This window comes from Vicia villosa, linkage group LG3 (genome assembly GCF_029867415.1).
Source record: "Vicia villosa cultivar HV-30 ecotype Madison, WI linkage group LG3, Vvil1.0, whole genome shotgun sequence".
Lineage (NCBI taxonomy): Eukaryota > Viridiplantae > Streptophyta > Magnoliopsida > Fabales > Fabaceae > Vicia > Vicia villosa.
In genome coordinates this window covers 55,170,541-55,193,367 of record NC_081182.1, presented here as the reverse complement: position 1 = coordinate 55,193,367, position 22,827 = coordinate 55,170,541, and the positions used below count along the sequence as shown (strand labels likewise).

Sequence of the window (22,827 nt, the reverse complement as noted above, 5' to 3'; positions counted from 1 at the left end):
ATGCATTTAATCCATATAATATTGTGTTTTAATATTCTATGCAAATAATGTAATGTAAAAAAGGATTTTTTGCCTCGGCTTATAACAAAATCGAGGGGATAATTTAGCATTATAATTGAGGATATTAATCATCGCCCTTAAACAATTCTTTATCGTCCATTTCATGACTATCAACGCTCAAGACACTATCATTAATGATTTGCGTGAAACATGAAAAACTTCTATTATAAAAGCATTCTGAATATAAAAAATTTATAATGAAACATCATGAAGCGCTTGAATCTACATCCTCCATTTCAGAGTTTGAAAGAGTATCTGTCATGAAGAGTTCTCTATGATGGATTGTAAGAGCAGAAAATTATTTATTAATCTAACTATTATTTTATCTAACCCTCTTTTTGTTTTTATCAGAAACAAATGCATAAAAAATCAATTGAGAATATAATGACACCCAACATTTGATCTTGCCCAGGCTATCAAAGAATTAAAATCCAACATATGATCTTCATGGACAAATTAATTTTTATTTTATAATTCTTTGTAAACAATATAATATTCTGGATAAAGATTGTAATTTAGAAATGAATGTAATTGTATTGAATTGTGTTATAATTTTTTTATAACAAATAAAAAATCATCAAAAAAATATTTTTTATTTATTTCAAAGTTCAAACACAACCCGCAAACCCAATCCAATACATAAATGAATGGGTATGTTCGGGTCAATTTTTACCTTGAAATTGTGGGTTAGACAATGAACCCAACCCATTGAATTTTGAACGGGTTGGGTAATGTGTTAGGCAAAATCCGGTTCACCCAACTCGTGTACACCCCTATAATTTCATGTGTTAGTTTGGACTACAAAATATGAAGAGAAATCCGGTAATGCTAACACTGGTGCTGCCACCATTGCTTGTTTGAGTAATTCTAAAGCCTTTTGAGCCTCTACATTCCAATTAAATGAGCTCTTCTCTTAACCAAACTTGTTAAAGTGTGAACTATAGATGCATAACATATAAAGATTTTGCGGTAGTATCTAGAAAAACCCAAAAATCCTCTCAAAGCCTTCAAGTTTTGGGAATACCCCTATTTGAAGAATTATGAGAAAATATCAATTTTAATCGGCAAGGTCCAGAAAGGCAAAAGTTCATACAAAATGGGAATACCTCAACTTGAAGAATCATGAAGAAGTTTCAATATCAACTAGAAAAGGTTTAGAAAGGCATAAACTTCTTTGAACCGAGGTTATTCAAGGACCAAGAAGAAATGTCAGTCTTAACTAAGGTAAAGAATACTTTTCCAATAAATTGGGAGTCACCTTGAGGTCAGGATAACAAAGAAAAATTGGTTGTGGTCATACAAAAAAACTTTAGAATTAAATTCTCTACAAAAATAAGATATCTCTTAGAGCCATCCGACATGGAAATCCAACTGTAGTGTTATATTTTTAAAGGTCCTCACAAAGGCGGAGGACTTAAACCCTTAGAAAAGACAATAATCTTATGTCTCCCCCGGGTGAGAATCCCCTCTCCCTAAGTGTCTCCCACCCGCCTATTTATAGGAAACATGAAAAAAGACGTTTCTTGGACAGTGGGAAGTTAGAGTCAATATCTGGTCGATGTCCTCCTAGAAAGTAAGGATTACGGTCCACCATTGATTGAGTGAGTGATTATCATTTCCAAGGAAACCTAGACCCCAACGGCCTTTATAAATATTTCTCCCCTAACAGGAGAAAAGACAGATCATTACACCTTAAACTTAACCTTACATACAAAGGCTCTCACCTCACATGAGTTGACCTCTCTCACCACCGTAAACACCATAAATACCACTGTACAAAGCTTCTTCCTGCCGCGGGTAAGCCCCAATAATTATAAAACTAATATGGCCTCTGAGTATCCCCTACCTGTGTAGGGATATCACACACACCTATACTTTTTGATAAGTACAGTGGCGCCCACTGTTGGGCCCCAATAAAATTAACTTGGGCCACACCTCTTTCATAATCATCATTTCCATCTTCGTCCGAGAATGGCTTATAAAGCTCAACATTCCAAAGTCAACACTATAGCAGGGAGTTTCATAGGTGGAGGAGGTTCCAACTCCTCCCGAAAAAATACGCCAGTCAAGTGCTGACCACGAACACCAAATCCCCAGGGTTACTCAAAAGGGAACAAGAAGAATCAAGAATCAACATCACATTCTCTTACAATGATGCCGCCATAATCCTTCCTCATGATAATGACTCCTTAGTCATCACTATGCAAAATGATAATTGAGACATCAACTTTAAAATCAAGACCAAAGTATTGGCATTATAATTAAGAAGGAACCATCAATAAATAATTGAGTGACAACCATGACAACATAACAATAACAATACAAGTATATAAAAACATAGCAATAATATTAGTGATACAATAATCCTTTTAAGAAAAACACATGATTAATAATATAATATTTTTTTAAAGAAAAATGTCTAAATGCACTTAAATCTAACTCTTTCCGTCCCTTTTTAACTGTCATCTTTTGACTTTCTACGTATATCAAAAAAAATAATCATTATTGTTGCTTTTTAAATTATGTATTTTCTTTTCTCAATAATACCCCTAACTTTTAATTATTTTGATATTTATTCTTTACTCAATAAATAATAAGACGTCAAACAGAGCTTAAATGGAATTTAGAAACGAACGGTGAAGATTCGCTTATGATTGAAAAATCGAACGACGCAGAGCCGACTCAGGATGAGGAATGATGGTGGTGTCTGATTCCAATGTCTTCACGACTCAAGAACAATACCCAAAATATTCCAATCGATCGATCAAATTGGAATTAGGGTTTCACATTGGATTGAAATGGATTACGCTACAGAATTTTCCATGGATCGTCGTCCTCGAAAAAGAGCTAAATTGGCTTGGGAACTTCCTCAAACCCACTCAAAGGTAATAACCCCTTTCAGCTTCTCCACATTTGCAAAATTATTATATTTTGGGAATACATCCACCTTCATCGTGTTTTTAAAAACTAATCTTATAATTTTGAAAAATTGTTGTTAAGAATTTGTTTTGATCCTGAAAAGAGAATTTTTTTCATTATTGTCAAATTTGTACATTTGATGCTTAACATCAAACGGTGTTTGGTAGCATAATTCAGTATGTTTAAGCAGTTTTCTGGATAGATATTCATTTCAATGATTTTAAACACTGCTAAAAAATTTCTTAAAAGTTGTTAGTTTAAAAGTTGTTTCTGTAGTGTGTAGTATGAGTAAGTGATTGTGTGTAGGCTCATTCGGGGATGTATTATGGACAAGAGTTTGCTAATGTGACAACAAGCTATGGGACGTTGAGGGTACTTCCTGACCAAGGTGGTCTGTCGATAAAAGGATTGGCGGAAAAAGGTTCTCCTCAATGGCGAGAGGATGATAAAGATGGACATTACATGTTTGCGCTTGGGGAAAATTTAACTTCTCGGTGTAATTGCATTTAACCACCATTGAATTCCATTAGACGTGCTTATGTTGCTTGTTGAACATTCTAAACTTATGTTATGGTCATTGTTAGTATGATCATGCATAATTCTATCTATTATCACTTTTCCAATATTTACTTTTTATTTTAAGAGTATTTTATGATAAGTAATGATAGTTGTTTATTTATCTCGTTTTCTATGAAACGTTAATTTTTTCACATGCATGCTCAAAATGTATATTTGAAGTTTGGTTAAGTTGCATCATTACTTCAACTTTTTATCCCCGAAAAATGTTTATCATCTTCAGTATGTAACTTTACTTGAACCTTCGTGTGATCTTATATTATGTTAATATTCCAATTGATAAGATCTTTCCCTATAATTTTTCTAACCATACTTTCCTACTAAAAATTTCTCAAATTTTTCTTGGGAATCTTGACAACTAAGGGATTTGTTTTGATGTCTTAATTTGTATTCATTCTTAATTTCATGTAATCCTAATGTCTCTCTGTTTATATACGTGCAGATAAGATCCTCAGGAAAATCGGTGAAGGTTATTATCATCATTATCTTCTCTACTTCTCTTAGTGTGTATTATATATAACTTCAATATTAACCCTATTACATTATCTGTTCTATGTTTTCAGGGACTTTTGGTCAGGTTTTGGAATGCTGGGACAGAGAAATGAGGGAGGTAGTTGCTATAAAAGTTGTGAGGAGTATAAAGAAATATCGTGAAGCAGCAATGTTAGAAGTTGATGTGCTCCAGTTGCTTGGGAAGTATGACAGGAATGGCAATCGGTAAGTGTTTTTTTTCTTTTGCTTTCATGTGCACCACTAATTGTGATTTGGAGTTTAATTGTGATTTGAAGTCTGTGTCAATTTTAAGTTGTTTTATCACATGCAGCTGTGTTCAAATACGCAACTGGTTTGACTACCGGAACCATATTTGTATTGTGAGTATCTAATTGACAGATCGCATTGTTATTTTATTTCCAAACTTCCCAAACTTTTATGGGGCTTGTCTGAAATTTTAATGATCTTACAGGTATTTGAGATGCTTGGACCAAGCTTATATGATTTTCTCCGGAAGAACAATTATCGCCCGTTTCCGGTTGATCTTGTCCGCGAGCTAGGAAGACAATTGTTGGAAAGTGTAGCTTGTGCGTAATTGTTTCTTTCATTATTTCTATTATTTCCAAAGTTGATGGCCAATTCCAGAGTCATATAAATGACATTCTTCTACTGTCTTTAGGATAGTTATGAACTTATGATGATTACCTGTAGATTTCGTCAATAAATTTTACTACAACTTTTCACTTCTTTTTCCCAATAATACTTTTATAACTCTTATAATTTATCATTTAAAACCATTTTACTTATTGTGAATGAATATAGATACCTCATGAAACCCACCCTCCCTGAAAAGAAGGGAGGAAATTGTTAAATGTTTAAATGATATTCATGTTGGCTGTGTAACTAAATTGGCAGTTGTACATGATATGCGCCTCATCCACACTGACTTGAAGCCTGAGAATATACTTTTTATTTCCGCAGAATATGTAAAAGTGCCTGACTACAAGGTATTTCTGCTTCCTGTGATCGATTTTTAGATTGTGTTTTTCTCAGTTCTTCAAAAATTTGTTTCTGATGGTGGAGTTATGAGTCTTCATTACAGCATGCCTAGAAGTTGTTTGCTAAAGCTTTGTCGAATTACCACAATTTTAATCTGCAGGTCATGTTCCGGTCGCCAAAAGAGGGAGCCTCTTATAAAAGACTGCCAAAATCAAGTGCTATTAAGGTTATTGATTTTGGTAGTACTGCTTATGAGCACCAAGATCACAACTATATCGTCTCTACTAGGCATTATAGGGCCCCTGAGGTTATTCTTGGTAAGTTTCTACTTCTCTTTGGTAGTCTGGCGTATATCATCCCTACGAGGCATTGTCAAACCAAGATCACAACTCTATTGTCTCTACTACACCTATGGTTTTCATATTCACCTTGTTTAAAGCTTTATCATTTTGATACGGTTCAAAAGTAATTGTAGCTTGTTTATTTGTTACTAGGACTTGGTTGGGGTTTTCCTTGTGACATATGGAGTATTGGTTGCATTTTGGTTGAGTTGTGCTCGGTATGTTTAGTTCCTCAATATAGTGATTCATAAGCCATAAAATTTGATCCAAATATACTACATAAGCAACACTATTAACGGCAAGACGCTTTCAGGGAGAAGCTTTGTTTCAGACGCATGAGAATTTAGAGCATCTAGCTATGATGGAGAGGGTTTTAGGCCCAATGCCTCAGGACATGTTGAAAAGAGCAGAGTGTGTACCATTCCAAATGAATAAAATAATATTGTTTCTGTTGAATTTCTCTAATTGCTCCTGTCTCGGTTTCTTGCACAGCCGCCCCGCAGAGAAGTATGTCAGAAGAGGTAGACTTAACTGGCCCGAAGGAGCAGTCTCCCGAGAAAGCATCAAAGCTGTCTTGAAACTACCCCGTCTTCCTGTCTGTAACATGATTTAGTTATCTAGCATAATTTTCTCTTTTGTTCCACATTCTAAGCGTTTATTTATATTTCTTTATTCTTGCCAGAATCTGGTGATGCAGCATGTGGATCACTCGGCTGGGGATCTTCTTGATCTTTTGCAGGGTCTACTTCGGTTTGACCCCATGAGCAGGATGAAGGCTCATGAAGCACTCAGGCATCCCTTTTTTACTGGGGGGCATTACCAGAGGTATTAAATATACGGTTCATCACGTCATTGGCAATAGATAACTGGCTGTTGTGTTGTGTTTGGCTATAGATAACTGCAACATTTGTAATGGTAAGTTTTCTTTTCGTTGTGGTTTTTTTTTCTTTCCTTCTTGATATATAATGCTCCAAGTTTAGGGGGTTTATTACCCCCTTTGTATTTGCTTAGATTTGTAGATAAATTTATTGTCTTAAGAATCTTTCTCCATCTCCATTTTTGTACCATTGAAATGTAATTATAACCATTTTACTTTTGATACAAGTATTTGTTTGACCAGCTTGACTATGTGGTGATCGATAACACGTCGAACTTATAAATTATTTCACTGTAGTCATTAGCAAGTCATGGCACAGTAATTTGTATTTGATCCGGATTTGGCTTTCATGTTACACCCACCGGACTAAGGTTTAGTTAGTGATTCTGATGTACTTCAGGCGTATTATCTTCCTTTAGTGAGAAGTAAGAAATAAGAACAGTACACATAGCACCGGACAAGTCAAATTGATGCAAATGGGTTTATCGTTTTGTGCCTGGAATATGGTTATAATAGGGACACAGGGTGCTTCTAACACCCACTTGGCTGTTATATTGTAGAGGTCTGGCCATATGGTCTTCCTCCTGATATGCTGGTTCAAGTTATTAATTTCACATGCTTGCAAAGTTCTCATTTTTTGACTTGTTTTTCAATATTGCCATTGATTGTACTTGCTCTAAAGCTGAATATGTTCTGGGAATGAGCCCATTAAATCAAGAATAAAGACACATTTTAGCCTTGGAGAAAAAAATCTGGTGCTCACAAAAAGTGAAATGTCATGGACGCATCTTTATGTTAAGTTCTCACAAAAAATAAAAATAACAATAAGTTAAGACACGATCAAGTTTTATATTACCCTAAGATGGTCATAGTATGTCTTTTATTATTATGACATGGCTTATCTAGTGCTACATACACTCTCTTTTTAATAGGGGTATGGTGTGCAGAATATCCGGTTTTGATGTCCAAATCCATAACCAAATCTAAATCACTTTTTAATATCCGGATATAATTGAATGATTATTAACCGGTTTAGTTATTTATGGTTTGGTTATCCATTCATATTATCCTAATATAATTAAATGGTTATTAACCGGTTAAATTATTTTGGATTCGGTTATAATCTGGTTATTATCCAAATCCAAATATTTTAATTCTCAAAATATTAATTTTTTTTGAAAAAAAAATATTTTTGGAAAAAATAAATTTTAAAACTGGATTTTTTTAAAAAACCGGTTATATAATCATGACCAGTTTTGATTAAAATATGATTATGGTTATAAATTCAAACCATTTAAATGGTTTTAAAATGGTTATGGTTTGGTTTTTGAAAATAACCAACCATGCACATCCCTACTTTTTAACAGTCTATTCAACACTTATTTTCTTATCGTGTGAAATACATGTGAGTCTCTCTCACTTTGATAATGGATTACACATAAAGTGAAGGATTTAACTTGCTACCCCCTAAGTTGTACCTGACATCCCTCATTTTTTTGGTGTATTGACGTTAATGCCCTTACAAAAATACCGAAAATGTTGAAAATCACATGCTGGTACCGTAAATTTTAAAAAATTTAATGTTTTTTTTATTGTAATAGGTAGTTGTGTACTGGAATTTTCAAATTTCCGATGAAAACTTATAATATACCGGAAATTTTGAAATTTTTAGTAACTGCCAAATTTTCATGGTATAACATCAAATAGGCTTTCCCCTTTTTTCCATTAGTTTTTTTTTTTGAAAAGCTGAATCGGTAAAAATGCTACCCGACTTAATATATACATTTAATAATTGTCATACATATAAGAATACAAAATAAACTACGATGACTTTCTAACTACGTCTTCATAGAGACTAAAGCAACTCGATTAGGGAGACAAATATGACACTGTATCTAGTAGCAATATGGTAACCCAAATCAAGAATTATCTAACTATGTTGGTGTTAAAGGCCATGATTCTTCGCCCCATCCAAGTAAAGCTGCAATAACACGGAAACCACAATTTTTATTGTCACCAACATCAATGCCATTGATGTATGGATGTAAGAAAACAGAGAATTGTGACAAGTAAAGATGTCTTGAAGATATGGTGGATGATTGGCTACAAATTGGCATATATTACAGTGGACTTGTTGTTGATTTTGTGCATGATATCTTCGTAGTCTGACTCTCTTGCGAGCCCTCGACATAATCCTACTGGCTAGGATCACGATGCACGTCACTTTCTTGACTTTTCCCACTCTTCTTAACACCCCTCGTTGGCTTGTACTTTAACGACAGTGGACACATAAAAGTTGTGGATGAATGTATTAATTCTTGAGCCTTTTTCATCAACACCCTCTAGCTTATAATATTCAATGTATTGAAATATGTCTTCAACTCTTCACATTTTATATTGAAATGTATTGAATTATGGATGTAGACACACTTACTTCCGACCAATGGTGTGGACACACAAGTGACTTAAAGCTTCACTTCTCCGTCATGGCCACCATGTTTCTCGTATTTGTTATTATTTTTAAATTGTAATCATTATGATTTGCTTAAAAAGAAATTTAGCATATATATTCTAAATGTAATAATCATGTACAAGTTCAAATAAACTATAAACTGTGACTTTTTTTGTGTCTCCGGTAATATTGATTTTGTTAGATTATGTTAAATATGAAATAATGCATAATATTACAATGAAGGATGTATTATTTAGGCTTAATGGAACATGACTTGACTACAGGCGGTCCCTCTGCAGGCCTCCTGTTCCATACATGAGCCTGAAAAGTTATGATAGGGCTGTTGAAAGGATCAACATGAGCAGCATCTTTTGCTTCAAAGGTAATGTAATGAGTGCCGGAAGGAATAAACTGAGAGGTTGCTTTGACAATTTCATTAAACACATAGTTTGCATTTGCAGTACCCTAAATAAAGAATAAAATATTAGAACTAGAATATTTAAGTTCATAGGCAGTGAATAAGTAACGTTTGGAATAAACCTGATTGTATATTTCCAAAGCAAGGTTGGAGAGGTGAATGAGAAGTGGGCGAACATCATCAGTAATGGTAATGGGCTTGGGCCAGTTATTACCAAATATATTGGCTAACGGTGGCACAGGGATAGCATCAAAGGGCTGTACAATGCATAATATAGATGTTATTGTTAAGTTAGTCAAACAGTAAAATTGAAAGTAGAATAGATTAAGAGAAACCAACAGTTAGGTTACGAGAGCGCTCCTCATATTCAGCCACGGCCTTTTCTACTTCCTCTTCTTTTTTAATCTGTGCCTTATTCTTATACTCAAACCGCGAACAAGAAAAAAGGTAAGGATTTGAGTCGTCGTTATACATATAGAAGTCACTCTCCACTAAATCTTCAATGCGTTTCAAACTCCATGGTTCCGGTTCCCATTCCCATTCCGATTCAGAATTGGATTGTGATTCCGATTCCTCTTCTGATTCCGATTCCGGGGAAGGATGTTGTGTGACGCCGGGCAAGAGGGTATCCAATTCCATGGACATTCAGCAAGCAAGACAGAAAGAAGAAATCACAATTTACGTAAACCTAACCGATATATCACAATTCACGTAAACATAATTGAATACACCAATCCTCTTTATATTAACCAAAAGCTATTTTTAGTTTGGGCTGTTAGCTTCATGAGCCTGTTTGTTTTGGCTTTTTTTTAAAATAATTTTTATAGTGTTATATAAATTTGTGAAATTTTTTTACAAACAAACTCTTTATAAAAGCTTCAAATTAAAATTTTATTTGAATATTTATTCTTAAAATGTCATTTTATATATTTCAATCTATTTATGGGAAAAAATATCTGGATATCAAAATTTCAAAAAATCACTTAATTTTGAAGTTATTTCAAATATATATAAACGAGAGATATTCTTACTCAAAGAGTAAGTTATCAAGACTTACTACAATGAGAAATTAAATGTGGAGAGAGAAAATAATACTTAATAATTTTAACCATTAGTTGGTTAAAAATAATGAGAAATTAAATATGGAGAGAGAAAATAATACTTAATAATTTTAACCATTAGTTTGAGATGAATTAATGGTCAAGATGTGAAGTTTTGATAACTTACTCTTGGAGTAAGAATATCCCTCCTTATATATATATGAGGAGGGATCAAATTACACCAATATATTACACTAATAGTTACACTCATTTATAACCATTGATAGGATTTTAATCCAATGGTTAGAAATACCCTCTTAGTGACTCATGATTGTTTCTTAAAATAGTTCCTCCTATTTTTGGTAATAAATAATTTTCTGTTTTATCAAATCATAATTTATTTTTCACATAAAATTAAAAATATCTCTCCTACTCTTTCTAACAATTAAATTACTCTTAATTTTAAAAAAGAAAACTTGATTTTAATTTATTTAAAAAAAAACGTGATTCTAAATAATTTTTATAAAACCAATCAAGATTTTTAGAAAAAAAACTTCTTTTTATTTTAAAACAAATTTACTTTTTTACTTTCTTTATATAAAATCATATTCTATTATTTAAAGTAAATACTGAAATTGTACCAATTTTAAATAGAATATAAAATAATGTTCAAAATGTGTATAAAAAATTAAATAATGAAAACATAAACTTTTTATTGAGAATTAAAAAAAAATAAAAAATAAAATTGTTTAAAAATAATATAAAATTTATCTGTTTTATTATTCACTTCATATATATATATATATATATATATATATATATATATATATATATATATATATATATATATATATATATATATATATATATATATATATATATATATATATATATATATATATATATATATATTATCGGGTTAATCATTACTCCTTACTTATTATTTATTTTTATATTATACGATTTTGAATGATTTTTAAAAGTATATCAATTTTGTAGTGTAAAATAAGTAAATACAATATAATTATTTAAATAAAATAGTAAAATTTGTTTAATGTTTAGAAAAAATACTTGTTTTTAATTTAAAAATAATTTTTTTTATTAATAAATATTAAAAATCACATTTTTTTTAAAAAATTAATAACATTAAGTGAATTGAATGTAATTTTATTTCATTACTAAATTTAATTTGTTAAAAATTTAGAGTAAACAATATTTAAAGGAAAATAACATTTGTTAATAAGAAATACATAAAGTTACGTAGTTTTAAGAAATAATAATAAACATTTTGTGATTTTTATTAATATATTTTTGAAATAGGTGATTTCTAATATTTATTTAATAAAAATATAATTTTTAAATTAAAAAATATGTATTCTTAATTTTAAACAAATTTCAATATTTTTTAACAAACACGTTTTCTTTTTTAAAATGAAGAGTAATTTAATTGTTAGAAAAAGTAGGAGAGATCTTTTTAATTTTATGTAAAAAATAAATTATGATTTGATAAAATAAAAAATTATTTATTACCAAAAACAGGAGAAAACTATTTTAAGAAACAATCATGAGTCACTAAGTGGGCATTTCTAACCATTAGATTTAAATCATATCAAGGGTTATAAATGAGTGTAACTACTAGTGTAATATATTGGTGTAATTTGATCTCTCCTCTATATATATATATATATATAAGGAGAGATATTCTTACTCGAGGAGTAAGTTATGACTATTAATTCTTTTCAATCTAATGGTTAAAATTAATGAATATTATTTTTTTCTGTCCATATTCAATTACTTATTAATTTTAATCATTAGATTGAGAAGAATCAATGGTCATGATGAGGAGTAAGTCTTGATAACTTATTCCTGGAGTAAGAATATCTCTCCTTTTATATGAGGAGGATATATTTACTCCAGGAGTAAGTTATTATAACTTACTCCAAATCTGGACCATTGATTCTTCATAATCTAATAGTTAAAAATAATAAGTAATAATTTTCTCAATCTATATGAGGAATATTCTTACTCAAAGAGTAAGTTATCAAGACTTACTCTTCATCATAATCATTTATTCTTCTCAATATAATGGTTAAAGTTAATGAGTATTATTTTTCTCTCTCCGCATTTAATTACTTATTAATTTTAACTATTAGATTGAAAAGAATCAATGAAAAGTAAGTCTTGATAACTTACTCTTTGAGTAAGAATATTCCTCATATATATATATATATATATATATATATATATATATATATATATATATATATATATATATATATATATATATATATATATATATATATATATATATATATATATATATATATATATATATCTTACTCCAGAAGTAAGTTTAAAACACTTACTCTAAATCTTAACGATTGTTTTTTATTAATCTAACGGTTTTAATATATTATTTAATCTAATTATTTTTAGAAATATTTTTTTTATGTAAATAATCAATTAAAGTCGTTAGATTAATGAAAATCAAGGGTTAAGATTTGGAGTAAGTGTTTTAAACTTACTCTTGGAATAAGAATATCCATTCTCATATATATATATATATATATATATATATATATATATATATATATATATATATATATATATATATATATATATATATACTTTCCTTTCCTTTCATCGTTTTCTCAGGATCGTCCCTAATTCCATGTTTAGGGCTTTCATCAAATCCAAGTGTCGTTGTGCTTGCTATTTCTTCCCATTCCTTCTCCGTAACGCGTTCCTCCGTCTTCTCCGGTGTTTCTCTCTTATTCAATCGATAAAATCTCGCTTCCATGGCTAGATTTTGGTGGCTGAGACACTTTTTTTCGGCCTTCCCTGACCCATTGTTTCACTTTTGAATATAAATTTATTATTTCACTCATCTTAATGTTTCTACTTCTTCATAGTAGTCTTGAAATTTTATGAGATTGCTAATTATATATTATATTTTTTTCCAAGCTCTTTAAAAATTCAAAAATGCCTCTTTGTATATTATCTGAAAGCTAACTTCTAGACTAATCTCAATTAATTATCTTGCTTTATTGTTGTTGGAATGTGAAAAGGAGTCTAAAGTTAAGGTGTCGATCTTAATATTTTAAACATACTTTATTCATGAAACTCTCATTCAAGATTTCATAATATAATCTTTTAAACCTCTAATTTTTTTTCACATTTATTCAACTATTGTGTTTGGTAACACAATCAAACTGAATTTTGTCATCATAAATCTCATAATCGTCCTAAATTACATGTAATGTGCATCTGTATCTCTTCTCATTGATTCATAAACTGTTTTTTTTTTACATTGAGGAAGTTGTCTAAAAGATATCATCTGCAACCTTTTAAACTTCCTCCAGATATTAACTTTTTTACGGGTGAAATGGTTGCTTGAATTTGATTCATTTTCAATGGTTGTAGGTATGGTGCACCCTAATATTTTTAACTCAGCTAATGCGTTAGAGGATAATGTGTCAGAAGTTTCTCAACCCGGTATTGTGTATGTTGATATTAGATTAAAAAATTGATATAGAACGAGAATGTATGTTACATGATCATATGCTTAAATGAGATAGTGCAGAAGTTGCTAAATTAGGTTTTGGTATGATAATCAAAAGATTTTATTTTGGTTATGATAGAAGACCATCATTTGCTATGATGAGATGTGAAAGAAGTGACAAGTATAAAGAAAATATGTGGAAGTTGAAACGTGTTGGCACTAGAACAAGGAAATATGGATGTTGTTTTAAGTTGTGCGAGTATCACATAAAGAAAAATGTTAGTGGATTTAATATGTTGTGCGGTGTATATTACCATGGATTGAATTGCAAGTTAGCTAGTCATCCTATTGTTAGTCAACTAGATTCTAATAATGAGAAGAAAAATTATTTTTGAAATTGAAGAAATGATTGAAAGATAGTAAAAGTCAGCTAGATTCTGATGTGAAGAAAATCGTTGTTGAAATTGAATAAATGGTACAAGATAGTAAGGGTGATTTTGGTAGGAGTTGGGAAGCAAAAAAAAATTGATTGTATTGCAACATCACGAAATATTGACATCTTTTGGTCAAAATGTCACAATATTAGAACATAAATTTTAGGGCACAAATTTGTTTTCACGGTAGAATTTAATATATCTCATAAGAGATTGAATTTTATCAATCATGAAGTTGTGTGAGTAGATAAAACATGTCAAAATAGCTCTAAGTGTGATTTTACACTTTGAAGAATATACAATCTTCTATGTGCTTGTGTAATAGCTCAAAAGTTGAAACTCTATATACCTATAACTATGGATGAGATAAACATGCACTGGAAAATACTTCAGTTTGATGGCAATGATGGAGGTTATTAAGCATGGTAAATTAAATATTTCGATTATGGTAGAAGAAAAATATTTAAAGAGAACTTTTCAAAGCTAGTTATAACATGAAATTGCACATCAAAGAGCATTCGTATAAGATAGTGTGTCTAGAAACTACTTATATGAAACATCCCTCCAAACCGGTAAAAACTCAAGGTGCTTTTAAAAAGTTTGAATCATAGTGATAATTCTACAAAGTGACCACCATCATTAATTGAATATCTGGAATCACTTTAAGTAAATGGAGAGAAAAATTCAAAGACGAAAAAGCTAAATGGGAGTTTTCTTTTTTGGTTAAGATGAATTAGTTTGAAGAATTAAATGATATTAAAAAAGAATCAAATAGTAAAAGTCTAATGCAGAATTTCCTATAAATTTAAATGGTGTGACCGATTTTGATTTTTTTTTAGTTTTTTTTTTATAACTAATGTTCTTTTAGTTTGTATAGTCAATTGTGTGTATTGAATATTTCTTTTATAAAAATGGAGTTATCTGAGTATTAAATATTGCATTAACTTTGATTGATTGTTTAAAAATGTGATTGCTAGTGAAATATTACTTAAATTGCAACTGTTAAGGGTTTGTCTAAGTGTTAATATTCAGAAAAACCCTAACCCCAATATTGGTATGTATGATATGCCAAATATTCATATCTGGTTAAAATCTTAATTAAATCCATATACAAGGCAACCACTATATATGGGTGCAAGGTGTATCTGGATATTAATATTTAGACAAATCAGTAATTGAATACATGTATCAGGCAATAACACATTTGGTATTTATGAGATGTCCATATGTTAATGTCTAGACAAAACCTTGATCTAAATACATGTACACAGAGCATTTAATATGCAGTGTGTTCAAATTTTAATGTGGTCAAATCTCTGATTTAATACATGTACCGAACAACACTACCATATTTGTATGTAGGGTGTGTCTAGATGTTAATAATCACACAGACCCCATAATGAATTAATGTACTAGGAAACCACAACATTTGTAATCAAGATTTGTTTGTATATTAATATTCAAACACATCCCTGAGTTGAATACATGTAACAAATAACATATCATATGAGTATGCAGGATGTTTCCATATATCAATATCCTGACAAACGCTTGATTCTATCATAAAGGAAAAAATTAAACCAACAAAACTTGTTATATTTAAATTGACTTGTTATATTCATATATTATAATAAACTATTTTTGGTCTTGTATAACAAACAATATATGCACATAATTTTTTTACATATATGCATATAAAAGCACATTACTTAACACATAAAACCAATTATCATATGAAAACAAACAACTTTGTCATGTATCCCTATAATCAATATTGTAAATAATAAATCATATAGTATACAAAAATGCAGATAAAAAAATTGATAGGGAATGTGTCGCACATCCCTACCCCTATTTTGGCTCATATTATGAAGAACACGACTTTCCTTTGTTAATATCGCATGTATTGAGTTCTAGATATGGGGGCCTTCCTGTTCATTTCATTTTGATATGACACCCTCGAGTATAGTGATAATACGATGACATCTAGACAACACATCTACAACAAGGTCTAGGTTTTTCTCCTTTAAGTTCTCCTGATGAGATGACCTTGGGGGATCTCCCTCTGGTGCTAGAGCCATATACGAGTGTGAAACTTTGTAATAATATTCTATGTAGTCATATACAATACTGCATGGACTTTTATATGGAACACTTCATACGTCCTCTGGCACTAAATGCTCATGGTATTCTACGAATATCTCATGAACATCTCTGTGATACACTATGGGAGGTACAAATAATGTAGATTCCTTATGGATACTCTGCAAATACCCGAAATACATCAATACTCACTCTGATAGATGAGGTTACATAAGTTGAAACTCAGATGCTAGCCATTCAAAGTAACATCAGATCTCCTGTAAATGTCATGTCTGATGGTGCTTGTTGTATGGGATCAAACAAATATATTTTGCGAGAATACCGTCTATAGAGTGTCTGTAAGTCTATGTCGATGTATTCCTTCTATATGGACTAATAAAGGAAGAACAAGGTATTTATTTTTCATATTCAACCACAATCTTCCACATAACGATTTCAGGAAAATAATAGATGATACAAACCTGAAAATAGTTCAAAAAATACATTAGTATTTATATCCAATACTAAAAATATAATACTTGAAAGAGACAAATGATTCCTATCATTTTTATTGTCTTCCACTTACTTGCTTTGTCCAGTTTGAAGTACAAATAAACCAAATGTACTCATGAATCCTCTTAAGGTCCATGGAGTAACGAACATACACAACATCCACATAAGTTTCAATTTTGTCCACGAATATGGTTGTACCTACCTAGTACATGAAATATATTCTTAGTGCATACAGTTTGTGATAAATAACATGTGCATCATAACCAAATCTGTAACAGTGTGAGTCAAATGCTCCTCTTATATAGTCTTCAGCAATCCAAATTATGCATGTCTTCCTTAAGTATTTGTAATCTCAAGATCAACATTACCCAAATCAGCTCCTAAGTATGTAACCATTAGGTCTAGTGCCTTAACTCTCTGAATGGTAGTGCAATCTAACAACTAGTTTATGATAGGAAGATGCATGATGCATGAGACATCATCCAAAGTGATGCTCACCTCACTAAAGAGAAGATGAAATGACAATGTTTCTGTGTGCCATCTCTCGACAAATCCAAATAGAACACCATAGTATGTTAATTGAAAACCATTCATATAAACATCCTTTCGTCTGGATGTCGCTAATACTTGATGAAACCATGCTTCATCAACTGCACAATCTTCCTACCATGATTTATACACTTTAGTGTCTCACGAAATTGCAAAAGTTAATGCATAATAAGATGCATTAATGTAAATATAAATATAAATAAGCATAATAAGATGCTTCAAGTCAATATAAATAGGATTCTTTATAATTAAATATTTTATTTATCTTTATGTTCCAAATCTGAGGAGCAACATGGTCTGCAAATAGGGAAGAAATAACATGTTAAATGGGCCTCTGGGAAATCCCTCATGTGCATAAGCAAGTGCGGAAAAAAGGTGCACGGGTCCAGGGTCTCTCATGAAAATTAGACCTCTCACTATGTAACGAAGATCCCTCAGTGGTGCCAGACGCTTGGCCTATTTCAAGCTTTGTACTTCCGATTCAAAAATATTTAGCTTCCTTTTTATAAATTGAAGCATGTTGTGATAATCGACTATGAATATATTTTGGTTGTTCATCAGTCATTTTTTTAATCATTCTTTTATACTCACACATGGCAAGAAAAAACATTAGTACGCATATCAAAATTAGAATCCTAATTTTTTTTATTGCAACTTGGTCCTAGACATGGGTGCACATATCAAAACATAGCAAATACACTTTTTAATCTCAACAGATGGGATATAATGGATCTATGTTTTGTCCAACAACTAATATCCAAACGGACCTCTAGATGATAATTTTCAGACACATGCGAACCTGAGATTGCGACAACACCAAAACCTAACCCCGAATCTAACAAAATCATAAAACAAACTATCAACCCTAGAAAGAAAGAATGCAATGAAGATCATGTACATTAAATCAAAACTAAAAAGAAAACCAATGTATGTTACTAACTAGAAAATGTGAGGAAATGGAGAGATTAAAGTCACCAAATATTCGTCAAATGCTGCAAAACAATACAAATTATGTCTGAAATTTATTAACAAAGTTAATTTGAGTGAGTAAGAGTAGGAATTGAAATATTTTGAAAAAATGGTGATAGTGCTCACGAAAAATTTATGAGTTGAAAATTTTGCTCTTATTTTTTTAACGTTATTGAATGTGAGAGGGGAAAAGTTTGTCTTACATTAAGAGTGTCTCTGGATGTTACTGTTTGGATGGTTCATCGAATAGTTAATATTTGAACACACTTTATACATTTGTTACGTATTTGTATTATTATAAATGGAATATTTTAAAATTAACTTTCAGACTTAAATATTTTTATCATTTATAAAATTTATGAAAAATATTTATGATATTGAGGAGTTTTTATTTTATTTTTTATATTTTATAACATATACGGTAGAAATGACTTATGCTATTAAGTCTATTGATGTATCCATATATAATCAGAGAACTTGTTATTTAAAGGCTTTGGTAGGAATAACTTTTTAAGGAGGTTAACATATTACATCATATACTTTCAAGAAGAAAAAAACTAAGTACAAATATCATATCATTTTTATAATTTTAAATGAACCACGTTAATTTATTTAAGAAAAATCTTGCTCTATTCAATCTATTTCTATATACTACCTAACATCAAGTAACGACTTAGATTCCTGCATATGAAAAATCATTCATTTACACGCACATTAATTGATCTCATCCATCAATTTTCGATCAAACGATTTAAATTACATCTATCAAATCATTTTTAAATAATGTTTATAGTTAATAATAAATTAATGACAGAGAAGACAAAGTAAAGGTTGTTGTAAAAAGCATGGAAATTAAGGGATGATGTGAAGACGTGTTAACGAAGATTATTCTAAAGGCGGCTATAGCTTCTAGTTGCATGGCCACCTTTTTTGACTATAAACTATTTTAATTATTTGAATTACTACCAATTTCATATTTTAGTATTATGTTTCTTTGAACACAATAATTCACACTTGCTATATAACAACCCTCTTTCTTTGACCATTCCTGAAAACGATCGCATCTTTATATTATTGTTTTGGCATTTTTCTCAAAACTACTATGTGCATGATATGCTTTAACAATTACTACTTAGACACGATCAAATAGGATATTTCCTTTGTTTACATAAAAAACAGAAACCAACAAATTAGGGACCAAATAGTATTGTTTATAGGTATGTTTAGTCAATCGGTGGTAAAACTATCTTTTTTTATTTTGTTATATTTTGTGCTAACTAAATAGTAGAGAGAACAAAATATCTTTAATTTTAAATTTATAATATTTAATTGTTATTTTTGCAGTTGATAATATAATGATGTAGAAAGGTTGACTGTAAAGAAATCGCACATTGCAAAATATTTTAATATTTAAATAATTTTAATTTTAATATTTAAGTACTTTTTATTTTGATATTATTGTAATTTTTAGTTTTATTTATGTTTTAGATTAAAAGTCGATGTCTTTAAATTCATTAGAGTTTCTTTGTTTTCTGTATTTAAAGACTTTTGGCATGACCATAAAGATTATCTTTTATTATAATAAAATCTAAAGTTTTCTTCATTCGTGGTTCTAGAGTTTATGTGACAGATTTTTCGCCTGCAACTTTGTGTTTTATTATAGGTTTGCGCTTGCAACCCTGTTCTTTATTCTAGGTTTAGCGGTTGTTATTCCTTTAGAGTTTCCAACTGCATCAGTTGACATCAGAGTAGATTTCTCCTGTTCTTTTCATAACTTGACAACCATGGCGGATCAACCATCGACCAGAGCTGATCTTGAAGAAATTACCGCGAATTTTATCGCGACTCTAACTGCTTTGACTGAACATATGGCGAATTTAAAAAATCGGGTGAAGAACGCCAACAAAAATGGAAATCAACGAAGAGATAAAAAAGGAGGACGTGTTAGAGGTAGAAAACTAGCGGATAATCCAATTTCCATTCTACATCCACCATCCATAATGGATCAAACAATGCATCAAACATGGACAATAAAATCATCAAGCCTACGGAATTCATCTACTTTCATTGATTGCTTTTCTCAAGTTAAAGCTTTCAGTTTACACAGTTTGCAGAAAAGCTTTATACCTTACAAACCAGAGAGTAGCATTCTTAAACTAAAGAAGTTGGAGACAATTTTTGTTAAAGAGGCAAGGTCCTGGAGATAATTTTTGTTAAAGAGGCAAGGTCCAAAATTGTCAGAGGGGCAACAAAGAATACCAAAATAAATTATGGTGATGATGAATTTGGTAAATATGAAGGATATGCCCAAAGGCATTTATGAAATGAGAGTCTCACAATCAATTGTAAAAATTAAATTGATAATAATATCTTTTCAATTTGATTCTTGTACTGAAGTGGGTGGAGATTCGTTTGCAATTTGTTGATGCGGTAAAGCAGCAAGCAAATGATTGGAAGTATTACGGGTTTTATTGTATCCACAGGGATCAATGCGTGGGAAAGAATGTCGTTCAATAATTTCCGCGGTAATGAGCTTGGGTTTAAATGGTTTAAAAGTAAAGTGCGGAAAATAAAACATATGAACAGGAAATAAATACATTCTTTGGATATTTGAGAACTCTCGGAATTGAATTTCATATAGCCGTTTAATACTTAAACTTATTACTCAGTCGTACTCAACTTAAATTACTTGTCAATATCATCGCATATCACTCACACCGAGGTTATGTCTAACACAAAGTGAGATATCAACCATTTTAATCTTGTTGGCGATGTCTCGCGCAACTCAACCAACACGGAGGCATTAAGAGTCGATACCTAAAGTGAATCCTAAGTCTAAATCTATCTCTAGAGTCTAAAACCTAGAAAATATTCATCCAAGAACAATATTTGAGGAGTTTATGTCTAAAGCAACTCAAATCCTGGCACAAAGCAAAAACAAGGATAAACATCAACATTGATTTGTAAAAGAGGTTTCATACAATACCATGAGCAATAAATATACATACAAACAAGGTATACTTACAAACAAACTCCGATAAATGAAGCTTACAAAGAGAAGAATGAAGTAAAAAACCAAATCTTTCGCAATGTCAATCACGAGCAAAGAAGCTTCGACTCCAAATCATTCGATTATAACCTCCAAATGTTATTTTCTAAGCTCTAACATCAAAAGAATGAAGGTGGTGAAGTTGGGGCTCAAAAATACCCAACCCATAACCTAAAAATCTAATTTTAACCTATTTATACAAAAATTAAATTCGTAGTGTGCGCTTAGCCCGCTCTGTGGGTGCTAAGCGCGAAACATGTTGTCCCGAAAAAATTTAACACGTGTTTTCACCATAACTTTTGAATCGTAACTCCGATTTACGTACGGTTTGAAGCGTTGAAAAGCTTATTCAATGCTCTATCTAACAATGAAATAATAAAATTGCTTGAATACCTACAAAAAATAAGATAAAAATAATCAATCGAATGATATTTACACAAAAACACGATTATACACAATATAAACGTATTTACAAACAAGTTGAGGTTAATTGCAAGAAAAACTAAAGAGTTAAGCCAATAAGTGTCAATTATTCACATTCAAAAACACCATAATTTGTCACTAATGACATTTGCAGTTGCTTTGAAATCTGAGGAGCAATGTCTTTTAAGTAAAAATTCAAAGCTACTAAATTTTTTGCCTATAAGCAAATGTGAAAATCATGACATGGATGAAAAGGTGGGATATTTGAAAATAAATTATGTAAAGGATGAAAATCTTGATATGGATGTTTGTCATGTTTTACTTGGTAAACCTTGCCAATTTAATAATGATATCTCTTATCGAGGAAGGGATAACATGGTGATGTTTATATGTGGCACACATAAAATTTCTATGGCTTCTGTATTTCACTTTGATAAGAATTCAGGAGGAAAGAAGTCTAATTTCTTGGTGATGACGCAAAGTGAAAAGGATTTTGATGAGGCAGTAAAAGAAACTGCATATTAATGTCCGATGGTGGTCAAAGGATTGATGAATGTTGTAAAGGATGAAACAACGATTCCAGAAGAAGTAATAGGGATCCTAAAGGATTTCAATGAGTTGACCACATATGAGCTACCAAACGATTTGCCTCATATGCGAGCTAAACGCGTGGAAGATAAATTTTTCAATGTGGGAGGAGATGTAGTGGAGTTTCTGTGTAAAGAGAGTTTCCAGTTGGTACATACAGCAAGGGGAAATCAGATGAAGCTCTTTATCAAGAACAAAACTCAGAGTCGAGTTCTTCAGAGGTGGAAGAGACTGATGTAGGAAGGCTGGTTGCGTGTATCGAAGAAGAAATTGCGCATCAGAAAGCATTTCAATATTTAAGAAATTTTAGTTTTAATATTTAAGTAACTTCCTGTTTTAATACCATGGAAATTTTTTTGTTTATTTTTGTTTTCGATTAAAAGCTCATTACGGTGTCTTTTAGTTTTAGTTTTATTTCTGTATTGAAAGACTTTTGCATTGGTCATAAAAATTATCTTTCTTTATAATAAAATTCAAAGTTTTCTTTATTTTTGGTGGACTCCATAATTTATCAGACAGGTTTTACGCTTGCAACCCTGTGTTT

The 22,827-nt window shown here is 30.8% G+C and overlaps 2 protein-coding genes across 3 annotated transcripts; one reads left to right on the top strand and one right to left on the bottom strand.

Moving 5' to 3' along the window:
• The first annotated feature begins 2,692 nt into the window (after positions 1-2,692).
• On the top strand, positions 2,693-6,506 carry LOC131661486 (serine/threonine-protein kinase AFC1-like). Of its 2 annotated transcripts, XM_058931042.1 has the most exons (12): positions 2,693-2,945; positions 3,286-3,475; positions 3,998-4,024; positions 4,119-4,272; positions 4,379-4,427; positions 4,520-4,634; positions 4,963-5,054; positions 5,207-5,363; positions 5,541-5,605; positions 5,701-5,798; positions 5,880-5,982; positions 6,070-6,506. In XM_058931042.1, the coding sequence occupies exons 1-12, from the start codon at positions 2,859-2,861 to the stop codon at positions 6,217-6,219; spliced, it is 1,287 nt and encodes a 428-aa protein (XP_058787025.1). In that variant the 5' UTR covers positions 2,693-2,858; the 3' UTR covers positions 6,220-6,506. The 2 variants fall into 2 exon arrangements, with proteins under 2 accessions (XP_058787025.1, XP_058787026.1); XM_058931043.1 differs by lacking the exon at positions 3,286-3,475 and having other exon boundaries at positions 2,699-2,945.
• Positions 6,507-8,889: 2,383 nt separating this feature from the next.
• Positions 8,890-9,863, bottom strand: LOC131661487 (uncharacterized). The gene is made up of 3 exons (XM_058931044.1): positions 9,474-9,863; positions 9,257-9,391; positions 8,890-9,181 (listed from the first exon to the last, which is right to left on the bottom strand). The coding sequence occupies exons 1-3, from the start codon at positions 9,777-9,779 to the stop codon at positions 8,966-8,968; spliced, it is 657 nt and encodes a 218-aa protein (XP_058787027.1). The 5' UTR covers positions 9,780-9,863; the 3' UTR covers positions 8,890-8,965.
• Between the last annotated feature and the right edge of the window lie 12,964 nt (positions 9,864-22,827).